Raw genomic sequence first — 12,369 nt, 5'->3', positions numbered from 1 at the left:
TTCCATTTGGTCAAACACTCGCAGTTAACCTTTGTCCTTCTTTTCCAGACTCTCTGGCCCAGAGAAGAGCTTGGACAGGCCCATTGCCAGAGCTGTCTTCAAGCTGACTGGCTCTGAGGGCATCGTCTCCAAAGAGGCAAAGAAAACTGTGAGCCACAGGCCCCTGTTCCCATCACTGGTTGTGTCCTGAAGGCTGTTCTTGGGCAGTGCTCATGGGAGCTGGGAGCTGCTGCCTCTTGGGCTGCTCTCCTGCAGCCGGGACGGGAGCAAGCTGTTTGCAGGAGGGATCCTGCTGAGTCGAGGGCGCCTGTGTGGCCCCGAGGGCAGGATCACTTTGTGCCCCTGGGTCCTTGAATTCTCTCCTCCCTGAACTTCTCCCTCTTTCTTTGTCCAGAGTCGCAGCGAGTGTCCAGAGAAGAGGACACCAGGGCTGGAGGTGGTTGGGGTTCCCATGGACCGCAGCACATTGGGTATGGAACCAGAGCTGTGGAACAGCCCCTCCCCAGGGAAGCTGCCCGTTACATCACTGCCAACCGAAGCAGCCTTCAAAGCCACCTGTGTGGGCACAGTGCTGCCCAGTGCCACAGCCCAGAGCCCAGAGCCTCCCAGGTCCACGTCACCCCTGGGCTCCAGCATCACCAGCAGAGCAAGCTCAGCTGAAGCAGATCATCCTCAGCAGAGCTCCTGGGAGGAAAGGACGTTACCTGCCCAGGCCACATCCCCAGTGCTGTTGGGCCTCACCCAGCAGCCTGGGAGCACTGGGCATAGAGCCTGTGACTCGGGGGAGGACTCGGGAAGCGGCAGTGCTGCCAGCCCAGCGCCTGCTGCAGTGGGGAAGCTGGACACAGTTTCCCAGGAGGCCGGGAGCAGAACCAGCAGCTCCAGCACCTCTTGGGAGACAGACTGTGGCACCGACGTCCCCAGTGTCACGCCGGCTGCCCCCACAACCATCAGGCGCATGAAGGTGAAATCGCCCTGGTTGGCCAGTGCTGCTGTGGGCAGAGCAGCAGCACACCACCACCACCGGCCAAGAAGCTGGCGCTCTCTGCCGGAAAGGTGAGCCTGAGCTTCTGCCTGGGGCCTTCAGCAGGTGCCTTGTGTCTTCTGAAGCAAGGCTCATGCTGGCAGCAAGTGCAGAGCCAGTGCTGGGGATCCTGCCTGGCCAGAGAGGGTGGAGAGAGCCCCAGCCCAGGCTGTGGAGGGAGGGCAGAGCTGCTGCTGTTCCCATGAGTGATGCAGGAGAGATGGTTCTTGCCTTGCTGAGGACACGGGGCAGCCTTGCCAGCCCTCCCTGGGGCGAGTGGGAGCAGGAGAGCTCAGAGCTGCCCTCTGGGCACAGCGGTGCAGCCGGGTCTCAGCACCGGGCACAGGGGCTTCAGGTCTTGAAACTTCCTTGCTTTTTTTTTCCTTGGTGCTCCTACGTAAAAGCACTTCTGATTCCTCTTCCACCACCCTGCTTCCCTCCCCCTGTGCCTGGGCTCCCCTTTTGGTTTTCCCCTCTTGGCTGATGGAAACCTCTTTTCTTCAGCTCACCAAGTCTTTATGTGTGTCAGTCCCCGCAGGGCAGGAAGCTGCACAGGAGTGACCACCACGCACGGCCTCGCGCGCAAGCCGTTGGCAGCAGCTTCCCACTGAACAGCAGCTGCCCCAGCTCGCCTCTGCTGCCTTTGGGCACGTGCAGGTGAGCAGTGCCCATCGCTGCCCGTCTCTTGCGCTGTGGCCAGGACATCTGCAGCCTTGGGGGGCTCGTCGAGGCACCTCTGGCCTCGGCGCCGGCTCGGGGTGATTTCGGCATCTGGCTCCCCTGCTCTGGACTGCCTCAGCCCCAGCCCAGCCTGTCGGCACCCAGCCTCCCCCCTGGACAGTGCTGGTACATCACCACCTTTCTCTGCAGCAGGGAGGGGCCCAGCCCGGTCATCACTGGCTCCTTCACAAAGAAGAGGCGGCACGAGGCAGGCAGCAGCCTTGGTGCTCCAGTGGTCGAGGAGGAGGTCTCTGTCCCACCCGAGAAGAAGAAGAAGAGACTTCTCTCGCTGCTGAGGCCTTGGAGTCCCTGAGGGGCCGGAGGCAGCAGGTCCCAGCCGTGATTGGGAGGCGCTGGGCTCGCAGGCCCTGGAGAGCTGGCTCATGTCACCCCCCTGTGCCCACCCAGACTGGGAGTCTGCCTCTGCCGCAAGGAGGGAAAAGTGGATGAGGAAGAAAATGAGCAGCACCAGGCAGCAACAGGCACACCACAAAGCCCGCTTGTCAAAGCACTGTCCCCCGGCATTATATAAGCGATGCAGGCACAACCTTAGCTCAGCTCTCTCGCCCGGAGCTGGGCGGGCCATGGAGGCGGAGCATAAGCTTCCTTCCCGCGGCTTCAGCACACGGTTGATCAGGCAGAGTCATCGGTTCAACGCGGCTGACTGGAGGAACGCGGAGAGCGGACTTCGAGGGGTGGAAGCGGTTGACGGGGCGGACCCTGAGGGTTGGGCGCCTGTCGCTGGCCAGACCCCGAGGGTTGGGCGCTGTTCATTGGATGCGATAACAGCAGCGCCTGCTCTTCAGGACACGTGCATCTGGCGCACGTTGTGCAGTGTGTGCAGGGGCGTGAGGCGGGAAACACAGGTCGGAGCTGGGCTGGTGTCGGGCTGGTGCCTGCCGTGGTGGCAGGGCCAGCCCAGGCCGTGTGCTGTTCTGCTGGCAACACGCGGTCCTGCGATAGGAACGGCCCAGTGTCCCCCACTCAATTGCCTGCCTCTCCCTGCAGTTGAGACCGCTAGGCCTCACCATGCCGGTCATGGAGAAGATGCGGAAGATGATGAAGCGGGCCCGGTGGGAGATAAGCGGGAAAGGGAAGGTGGCCAATCTGCTGGCTCAGGCTGCCAAGAAGGTGCTGCCGCAGAAGGCCAAGAGTGAACTTCCCTACTGGTGCTTCTTCAAGAAGCTGCAGAAGATCTGCAGCAAGTTAGGGTGCAGGAACTCCCCTGCCAAGGCTGCCGGACCCCAGTGCGGCCCCGAGGAGGAGCAGCAGGTCAAGCAGAGTAAGTACTGGGGGCTCAGTGGGCACAACCGCAGCTCACACTGCACAGCTCACCCACCATTCCTCATCCTATGGAGAGCAGCGATGCCCAGGTGGGCCCAAGGGACGGGATCCCTTTGCCCCAGAAGGTGCTCTTCCCCATGGAGCGCCTATCCATGGAGTGGCAGCGGGTGCTCCCAATTGGCGTGGGACTGCGTAACCTCGGGAACACATTTCCTTAACTCCACTGTGCAGTGCCTGACGTACACCCCGCCGCTCCCCAACTACCTGCTTTCCAAGGAGCACCGCTGCACCTGTGAGTAGTGGGGCCTGGCGCGGCAGCTGGCTGTGCTGGCAGGCCCCTGCTCCCCGCGCTGGGCTCAGTATCTCAGCACACGTGGCTCTGGCAAGGGCCATGTGGGTGTCAGGATGAACCTTCTCTGCTCCCTCCTGCCACTTCTCCATGGAGATGCTGCTCCTGTGTATAGCTCCTTTTTCCCAGCCATAGCAGCATCCCTGAGCTTTACATCCTTGTGTCTGGGGACACTTGTGTCCATGGTGGTTGTAGCCAAGGCTAAGATGGCTCCCGCGGGGTCTGCTGGCTTCGTGGGGACTGAACTGGACGTCCCAAACAGCCCCTGCCTGCATGAGGGCAGAAGGCTGCGTACAGGCAGGAGATGCTGTTGATGTGTGGCTTTGAAAGGCAATGGGGTGGGCATTGCTCCGACCTGTACTGTACTGCCCCGTCTCCTGTACTGTTTTGACCTCTACTGTGTTTGTCCCCAACCTCCTGTCATCTTCTCCTCTGCCACAGGTGACCAAGGCAGCTTCTGCATGATATGCATCATGCAGAACCACGTGGCTCAGGCTTTTGAGAACAGTGGGAGCGTGATAGAGCCAACAGCCTTTCTCCGAGACCTCAAGGGTAAGAATGACTCCACTGTACTTCCCCTCCTCCCATAGCCATGCTGGAGAGCAGGGAGTGATGTGTGAGCAGAACCTTTGAGATGAGACCAGGAGAACGCACGGAGCCTGCAGGGACATGGTGACCTCATGGGCTGTGTGTGGGGTTCCCCTGTGGCTGACATGAGTCTGCTGTCTGCTTTGGTTTGAGGGGGCTCAAACCCTGGGGCCACTGAAGGAGGTCGGGTCTGTCTCTCACAGCATGTGCTGGGGTTGATTCGTCCCTGTCCTGAAGAGATCACTGGGCACATGCGCTTTGTACAGCTGGAGGATGTGCATGAATTCCTGCGTTATACCATCAACGCTATGCAGAAGTCCTGCCTGAGTGGCTGCAAAAGGTACGTGGGGCATCCCTCTGATGGGCTGTCCCTGCTCTTCTCTGCTGTCCTCTCGCTGGTTCCCTGCCTTGCTGGAGGGGACTGTGGGGTCAGTGTGTTCCCCAGGCAGCACTTGTGTTCCTGGGCCCTTGCCCCAGGAAGCTGTGTTGCCCCTGCAGTGCCCAGCTCTGAGCTCCAGCCACGAGCTTGTGCTGAGGACACCGTGGCAGTGGCAGGACGGCCATAGGGCAGGGACGGTGTGAGACCCGGTGCTGCTGTTTCAAGGTTGGATTGCAAGACCCAGGCAACAACACTGGTCCACCAGATCTTTGGTGGCTACCTGCGATCCCACGGTGAGTGCTCGGTGCCAGGCCCTGGGCCTGCAGTCACTTGGGGCTGTTGCTTTGCCAGGAGCCTTGCAGTTAAAATGCTTTGGGAAAATCACTGAGCACATGGACATGATCCAGAGCTGCAGATGGTCAGTCCCGTGGGACCTGTGGGTCAGGAGCCCTCTTGTGGTGACGGCAAGAGCTGTCAGCTGTAGATCCCCAGCACATCGCCACCAGGAAATGACCCCCCTGGCAACACCTGCTGTGCCAGCACGCAGTGGAATTGGCAGCCTTCCTGTGTGCCAGGCTGCTCATCCTTGTGCTCCCGTCCCAGAGCTCGAACCCGGAGAGGGGGAGGCAGTTCCTGGGCTGTGCTGGGTGGCGACGGGTGCAGGTCGGTGTGCCAGGGTGCGCTCATTGCTCTTTCCTTTGCAATGGAGTGTTTGGCGTGCAAGAGAGTCTCGGACACGTATGTCCCTTTCCTGGACCTGACACTGGAGATATGGGTACTGCAGCGGGCCGGGGACCTGGTGCTCCTGCTCTCCTGGGGCCGGTGTCTCGGTAGGGAGCCAGGCTGTGGCCTGGCCAGGTAACCTGCGCGCTGACCTCTCCTCCATCCTTGCAGCAAGCCAGAGACCTACGGGAGGTGCTGGAGCTGTTTGTGAAGCCGGACCTACTGGGTGTGGAGAACTCCTACCTGTGCGCAGGGTGTGTGCGGGGCTGTGGGCAGGAACCGAGCTGCTGATGTGCTGGTGGGAGGCAGGCGGAAAGCCACAACACGGGAGGGCTTTTCGATCTGTTCCATGCTAGAGTGTGAGGCCGTGGAAGCCTGTGGTGAAAGCCTTGTGGACTGCCCCAGCCACAGCCCAGCCCCTCGGCACCCAGCCTCCCCCTTGGACAGTGCTGGTCCATCACCACCCCTCACACCACCTTTCTCTCTGCAGCAGGGAGGGGCCCAGCCCGGTCATCATTGGCTCCTTCACAAAGAAGAGGCGGCACGAGGCAGGCAGCAGCCTTGGTGCTCCAGCGGTCAAGGAGGAGGTCTCCATCCCACCCAAGAAGAAGAAGAGACTTCTCTCGCTGCTGAGGCCTTGGAGTCCCTGGAGGGGCCGGAGGCAGCAGGTCCCAGCTGTGACTGGGAGGAGCCGGAGGCAGCAGGTCCCAGCCGTGATTTGGAGGTGCCGGGCTCACAGGCCGTGGAGAGCTGGCTCATGTCACCCCCCTGCGCCCACCCAGACTGGGAGTCTGCCTCTGCCACACGGAGGTAAAAGAAGTGGACGAGGAAGAAAATGAGCAGCACCAGGCAGCTGCATAGACCTGTAAACACCAGAGACTGCACACCAGTGCTCCAAAGGGCCATTAGGGCAGACAAGCCACCAGCTCTCCAGGGTGGAGGCACAGGGTCGTGCCTGAGGTGCGAAAAACTTTGCAGCTGGCATAAATATTTACCCCTAGCTCCTCCCTGCCCAGTACAGGCCCCAGTATGCCCATGCACCCTGCACCCTCATGACATTGTTAGTCCTGACAGTGTCTTTTGGGGCACGAGATCTGCCTTGGAGGATGAACTTCTTCCTTGTGCTCACTTTGCCTGTTTCCGCAGCGTCAGCAGATACCAGGCTGCAGCTCAGCGCAGGCACTGCCTCCTGGCCCCAGCAGCAGGGTGGGAAGTGGCGTTGCTGCCGTTGCCCAGCCGTGCCCTGGGAGCACGTCCTGGCACCTTCCTCATGGTGACGTCTGCCTGGGGAGAGCAGGTCCCTCTCCCTTAAGAAATGGATTCGCAGGACACCTGAGCTGCTCCTGCTCTAGCAAGAAACTCATCTGCTGTGCAGGCCCCTGAGACACCCTCTGTTCCTCTGCAGGCTGTGGCATATTCTGAGGTCCTGAACATCCACCCATACACGTCTGAGAACAGCAGGGGTCCTGTCACGTGTGGGCTGTGTGCAGTGCTGGTACACTGTGTACAGCTGCCAGATGGGGCACTACTATTGTTATGTGAAGGTGAGCACAGTGCACTCTGGGCTGGGGGCTGGTGGGTGCCGCTGGGTCATTGCTGGCTGCGGGAAGGTGTTCAGCAGATGTGCACGGTTGGGAGCACTGTAGGGATGGGGGGTACAGGCTGTTCTCCACTGCAGGAAGTGCTTCTGCAGAGTCCTCTTGCCTGTCCTGGGCTGCTGCGGGCTTTGGCCAGCGGAGCTCTGCCGATGGGTGCTGTTGCTTCTGGTCTTCGGGCCGGGAGAGGCCCTGGACACAGCCCTACCCCATTCTGTCTTCTCCTGCAGGCCAGCAACGGGCAGTGATACCAGATGAACAACAGCGTGGTCTGCTGCAGCGCCGTCAAAGCAGTCCTCAGCCATGAGGCCTACCTCCTGCTCTGCATGAGGGGGGAGCGCCTGCGGTCCCGGGCCCCGCGGTGAGGTGGGGCTGGCACCGACCCCGAGGCTGCTCCTTCTTGTCCTTCCCCGCCCTTTCTCCCTCTCCTCACCTCCATTTTGGAGCCACCGTTGAAGTGTCACCCTTCCCCGGCCCGGCCCGCGCTGCGCTCGGGGGCAGTGCTCCGCGGGGACGGGCCGGCCGCGGTCCGCAGTACACACGTGGCGGTGACTCACTCAGTAGCGCTGCGCTCGGGGCGGTGGGAGGGGCTCGCCCTTGCGCGCCTGGCGCTGCGGTGGCACGTGCCACCGGCCCTGGCGCTGGCAGGGCCGGAAAGGTTGTGGCGGGAGTGGAGGGAGGTGGCGGGCGGGGGAAGGCTGCGGAACTGCCTGTGCTCGGTGACCGGGTCCCCGGTGGGGCTGGGCCGCTCCCGGGTGCCCGTTGCTGTCGGTGGTTCCGGGTAGGGCTGCAGTTCGGTGCTGGCGGGACTCGCTCCCGCAAGTGGGGCGGCGGAGGAAACGCCGGCAGAGAACCGGCTCCCGGTTCTCTCTCACCGGCAGAGAACCGGTGGGGGAGCCCTGTTGTGGCGATGGCAAAAGCTGTAGGCTGTGGATCGTGCCTCACCTCATCCCCACCAGCAAAGGAGCCCTCTGGCAGCATTCGCAGTGCCATCACACAGTGGAATTGCCGGCCTTGCGCTTTGCCAGGCTGCGGATCCTGGTGCTCCCATCCCAGGGCTCGAACCGAGAGATCCAGTGCTCGTGGTCTCCCGGGGCTAATTCTTTTGCCGTCTGCAGCCACTTGAGTGCAGGCTGATAAACTAGAACGCCTGTATTTTGTCACCATAATTTTTCATGAGGGTTTGGTTTTGTCTGATCCCTGAATTTTCCCAGGCTTGCTTTTGCCTAAAAGTAAGCACTTGAATTCCCTTTCAGGCTTGAATACGACTAGGTTTTAGTTATAGAGGTAGGTCCTTATGCAGAAATATTTTTAACGTTTGAAAATCTACTATTTTAAGTTCAAGTGATGAATGAATTTTTTAACTTGGCAGTGAAATGCCCAGGGACTAAGCTGTCAGGCATTAGAGGTACCAGAAGCAGCAGCCCTTGGAGGTCTCTTGGTCTGTTGGGGTTTCTCATAACCCACCAAACCGCTGATGGGCAGGAACCATTCCCTGTGTCTGTGATGTGAATCAGAGAAAACCTGGAGGATATAATTCAAATAGCTGTGACCCAAGGGGGTGAGAAAAACTGGGAGCCAGCACCTGGTGTGCTGGTGAGGTGGCAAAATTTGTAAGGCATCAAAATCCAAACCTGGACTTGCTGCCTTATGGTCCAGTTACTCAGTGCTCTTTCCCTGCCCACACTCAAGGTGAAGCAGGGATGGGCGGCAGTCATCACGGCCATGGTGCAAGCAAAATGGTGCAGCATTGGGAAGGGGTAAGCTGGAGGCTTAAAAGTAATTTCTAAAAAAGATTCCCAGCCTGACTGCAAGGCCTCAGATGTTGTCAGTAATGTGTTTTTTTTTTTTATCTGGACCATCCTTCTACCCAGGAAGGCTGGGCTCTCTCCCTGCTTGCTTCCCAGGAGTGAAAAGCACCAAACAAGGGCCTTGGAGAGACCTGCTGCCTGTGCATAAGAACCAGAATGGGCTGGTTTTCATCATTTATGCTTTTCTAGGACCATAAAGACGGGGTGAAAGGTGGGTTGGGGCATCCCTTGGGTGCACAGCTCCCCAGCCAGCCAGATCTGTGCATCTGAAGGTGCAATGTTTCAACTTGCCTCTCTTCCTTACTGAACGGTAACTCACAAGAGCAGCAGGTCAGATGAGTGGTGGGGTGGAGGCGGTATGAAAAATGGCACAAATCTCAGAATGTTTAAATTCTCTTCCATACCATGACTTGCAGGTAGTATGGGTCCCTGCCTGCAGCATCCCCTTAGTGACCTGGTCACATGCAGCAGCCTTCATCAAATTTCAGCAGAGTTACGTGATTAAGTACCAGTTTTGTTTCTGCCTGCTGATTTTATTACCTCAGCTGTTCCACTGCTGCTGGGATCAATGCAAGCACCTGCACTGACGTCCTCGGGGTAAAGGTAGATGTGACTCTTCCCGGCTAAGATGTTTTATGCAAAGGGTGCTTTGCTATGAAGCCTTGAGTATGAGAGTCCATAAATGTATTAACATACAAGTTATCTTATCTTAGTTCAATTTTGCAGGGTTCATTTTATTGCTTTTTACCACTTACTGAATGAAATTCAATTGTTATTGAATTTCATTTTTTTTCTCCAGGCACTGGAAAATAAAGGCAAATTCCATGAGGAGGAGGTAATTTAGAGACAGTTTGAAGCTGCTATACTTCAAATGTGTTGACATGCTGTACCTTTACCTCGGGTGTCCTGTTTTACTAACTCAGTAATCTAAGTAAATACAATGAGAAAAATCATACCCTGATCTTACATTGCTTCTCCTTCTAAAATTACCTTTAAGTTTTCTGTTAAAAACTTACAATTTAAATGTCCCCTTGTGTGTTCAAGGGGAAAGCAGACTGATCAAAAGCAATAAAAGAAAAATGTATTCCTAATTTTTTTCAGAGAGGTTACCAACTGCCAGCTTTAGAGCTGCTCCCTAGGATTTTCTAATTTAAAATAAAACCATAATAAAATGTAATTTTGGAGTTTCTGTTAATATTAAATTTTGGGACTATTTTGCTGTTCTGGATTGAATAATCTGAAATACATTTTTTTTTCATTTATAACTTTGATTTCCTTATGTTGCATTTTTAATTTCAAAGTATTTGAATATGTCAAATTGAAATGTTCCAGCCTGTTATGTTTCCACAGTGAAACATACTTAACTTTCTTAAGAACTTAACATTCTTCATTTTCATTTGCTTTTCAGAAGAAATTTATTCAGAATGAACATTTTCAGACATTGTGGTTGTGACCAAAGGATATTTCCAGACATGAAAACGTTGTCAGAAAGTTTTTGCCCAGCTTTTTCATATTCCTTTGAGCAATACAGCTGTGATTGCAAGAGCTGACACAGCCAAAACTTGCAGGCAGGTGCTGTGTTTGTACTGGCCTCTTATCATTTGTGGTTTTCCAGGCTCCCAGCTGCTTTTTGGCCTGGCAAAGGGAGCACAGAAAGTCAAGGCTGTCCGTGTCATTAAAAGCAACATGAAAGTTGCAGTATCAGTGAGCCACCTATCTTAACTGCTACCTGTTGATTTAGAGCTTGCTTTCTTATCAGAGACCAGGAGACACCTGGTTATTCTCCAGTAAGGGAAAAGCCAGATTTGGGGAGCAGAGAGAAATTCAGCGCAGCTCACCTTTGCCATAACAGGAGCTAACTTGGCTATTTGGATTTTGGAGGCAAATTTATCTGTAAAATAGAAAAAGCAGAATTGATACCTAAATTAAAAACAACCACAACAAACCCAAACAGAAGGATTAAGGTTCCAGGCTGTGTTAAATAATTGTGTTTGTGAGGCAGTAGGTGAAATTCTGCTGAAATTGCTTCCCAAGAAAAAGAAAAGGAAAACTAAAAAGCCATGTCAGGTTTATTTTAGTGGTTGGTCACTCTAGCGGGGAAAGTATAAAGCCTTAGAAGTGAGCACAGCAGGCAAGGCTTAGCTCAAATACCTGAAGCAGCTCTCAGAAGCAAGTGGAGTGAAACTGGAGAGCTGCCCAGGCAGTGTGGGGTCTGGCAGCTGCCCAGAGGGCAGTAATGGCTCCTACAGACAACCTAACTGCCAGGGCAGAAGTATTACTAATGTATCATTAAGCAATGATGATAAATGATGCTGTTGTAAACTGATTGCTGGAAAGTGTTTAGGGAAAGGAGTTTCTGATTGCAAAAGCTGCCTTGAAATTTGAGTAATTTCACCAAAACTATCTAAATCTATGTTTCATGTGAATTGAAGACATGGTGAAGCCAAAGCCCAGCAGCCTGATTTTCTGGAGCTGGTGGGAACAGGGGACAGCTCCCATGTACCTGGACAAAACCAGAGAGGCTGCAATGGTGTGAATGCCAGAGTTCCTGTTAGTTGGAGAAGAAGGAGAGCTGCATGTTCTCAGACCTGCTTGCACTCCCCTTCATGTAGGATGACATAGGACATGTCCTCTTCACTACCCTGGAGCTGGGCAAGTGTGACCCTGAGCCAACAGCTCAAACCCCACCCTGCCCGGTGCTGATGCTCTGAGTCCTCAAGCACATGGGTCTGCGTGCCCCAGCCAGGTCAGAAACACTGACTGCCTCTTGCAGCCTAGATTCAAGTCAAGTGAGCACAGCACCTGTAGGAAGACAGCTTGTTTTTGACAGAAATAGGGATGCCAGCTCTAGTTGAACCTGCTACACTGCCTGCTCTGTGCAGGCACACATTGATGGCGGCTTTCATGGGCTCAGGCATGCAGCACATACTCTCACACTACAACTTTAACTTCTGATGGGCAGCAGTTTCCTGTTGCAACACTCAAAGGAGCTGTTTTGTTGTTTTTCCTCCTATTTTGCCTTTCATGAATATATTTCAAATAGAGAACCCCATGCCTGCTGTTAGTGACCGCACAGAGTGTACACAGCAGAGACAGTATTAAACATCCCTTTTAGGAGCCTGTCAGCCCCCTAGAGGTACACGGTGTGATCCATGGCTTCCTGTGTCAGAAACCAATCAGTGCTTGCAGATAGGAGTACCGAATCACTAATGTGATTAGTTAGCATTTAACTTATTTGTAGCTTATTTCAAATCAGTCAGTGCTTCTTGCATACGATTTTTGTTGAATAAAGAACAGGCACCACAAATGCACAGCATTATGTCAATTTGGTTCATCTTCTGGGAGGAGGACAACCGACTTCACAGAAAGTCTGTGCATTGCTATTCATGTCCACAGTCAAATAAACAAATAATACTTAGGTATCTGATTTTTTTTTCTTGTTTATTAATTCATCTTGAAAAGCTGGAATTGTCATGTACAAGCCTGTGTTCTTACTTCATGTCAAAGTAGTGTAGCTCCACTGTGATGAAGGCAGCACAGCTGATCTGTACCTCTGTACAGATCTGGTTCTCCATAGGGAGGCCCACACCATGGTGTGGGGATGGTAACACCCCCCTAAAGACCATGCTGTTGGGAACCCAGATTTTTGGACTAGAGCTCTTTCCAGGACTGAGGCCAAAGTGGTGCAGAGTGCTCTCGCCTTGATCTGATGGATTAGCATTTGCTGGATTAAGACTCTGCTGTACAGCTTTTGATATCCTCTGCTGAACTAACAAATTAAAATTGCTAGAAAAGGTATAGAGACGCCATTCTTGGACAATTCACGTATCCTAAAAGGCTATCTAGGTATCTGCTGCTGAGTGATTTTGTTTATGAAATAAGGAAAAAATAAAGGA

The 12,369-nt window shown here is 54.7% G+C and overlaps 2 protein-coding genes and 1 long non-coding RNA gene across 3 annotated transcripts; all 3 read left to right on the top strand.

Annotated features, from left to right (window-relative positions):
* Positions 1–451: 451 nt before the first annotated feature.
* On the top strand, positions 452–1,681 carry LOC133276387 (ubiquitin carboxyl-terminal hydrolase 36-like). Its single transcript, XM_061467095.1, has 2 exons — positions 452–1,056; positions 1,554–1,681. Exons 1-2 carry the CDS (start codon positions 452–454, stop codon positions 1,633–1,635), a joined length of 687 nt encoding a protein of 228 aa, XP_061323079.1. The 3' UTR covers positions 1,636–1,681.
* Positions 1,682–2,328: 647 nt separating this feature from the next.
* Positions 2,329–5,358, top strand: LOC133276386 (ubiquitin carboxyl-terminal hydrolase 36-like). The gene is given in 9 exon segments (XM_061467094.1): positions 2,329–2,610; positions 2,753–3,030; positions 3,105–3,236; positions 3,238–3,320; positions 3,819–3,929; positions 4,203–4,305; positions 4,570–4,648; positions 5,054–5,119; positions 5,239–5,358. Coding segments are annotated over 9 exon segments (1,254 nt in total).
* Positions 5,359–7,561: 2,203 nt separating this feature from the next.
* On the top strand, positions 7,562–11,861 carry LOC133276352 (uncharacterized). Its single transcript, XR_009745834.1, has 3 exons — positions 7,562–8,613; positions 9,273–9,308; positions 10,906–11,861. It is a non-coding gene; the product is annotated as an uncharacterized LOC133276352 (long non-coding RNA).
* The last annotated feature ends 508 nt before the right edge of the window (positions 11,862–12,369 follow it).

This window comes from Pezoporus flaviventris, unplaced genomic scaffold (assembly GCF_033815535.1).
Source record: "Pezoporus flaviventris isolate CSIRO_AGI_PZ_B2104156 unplaced genomic scaffold, CSIRO_AGI_Pfla_v1 ptg000045l, whole genome shotgun sequence".
NCBI classification, from domain to species: Eukaryota; Metazoa; Chordata; class Aves; order Psittaciformes; family Psittacidae; genus Pezoporus; species Pezoporus flaviventris.
The sequence above is the reverse complement of the archived record's forward strand: the minus strand, read 5'-3'. Positions and strand labels throughout refer to the sequence as shown.

Excerpts from the sequence above, each read along its gene's own strand:
- LOC133276387 (XM_061467095.1), top strand. The coding sequence starts at position 452 with ATGGACCGCAGCACATTGGGTATGGAACCAGAGCTGTGGAACAGCCCC. Across the intron at positions 1,057-1,553 it reads TGGCGCTCTCTGCCGGAAAG|TCCCCGCAGGGCAGGAAGCT; the intron begins GTGAGCCTGAGC and ends TATGTGTGTCAG.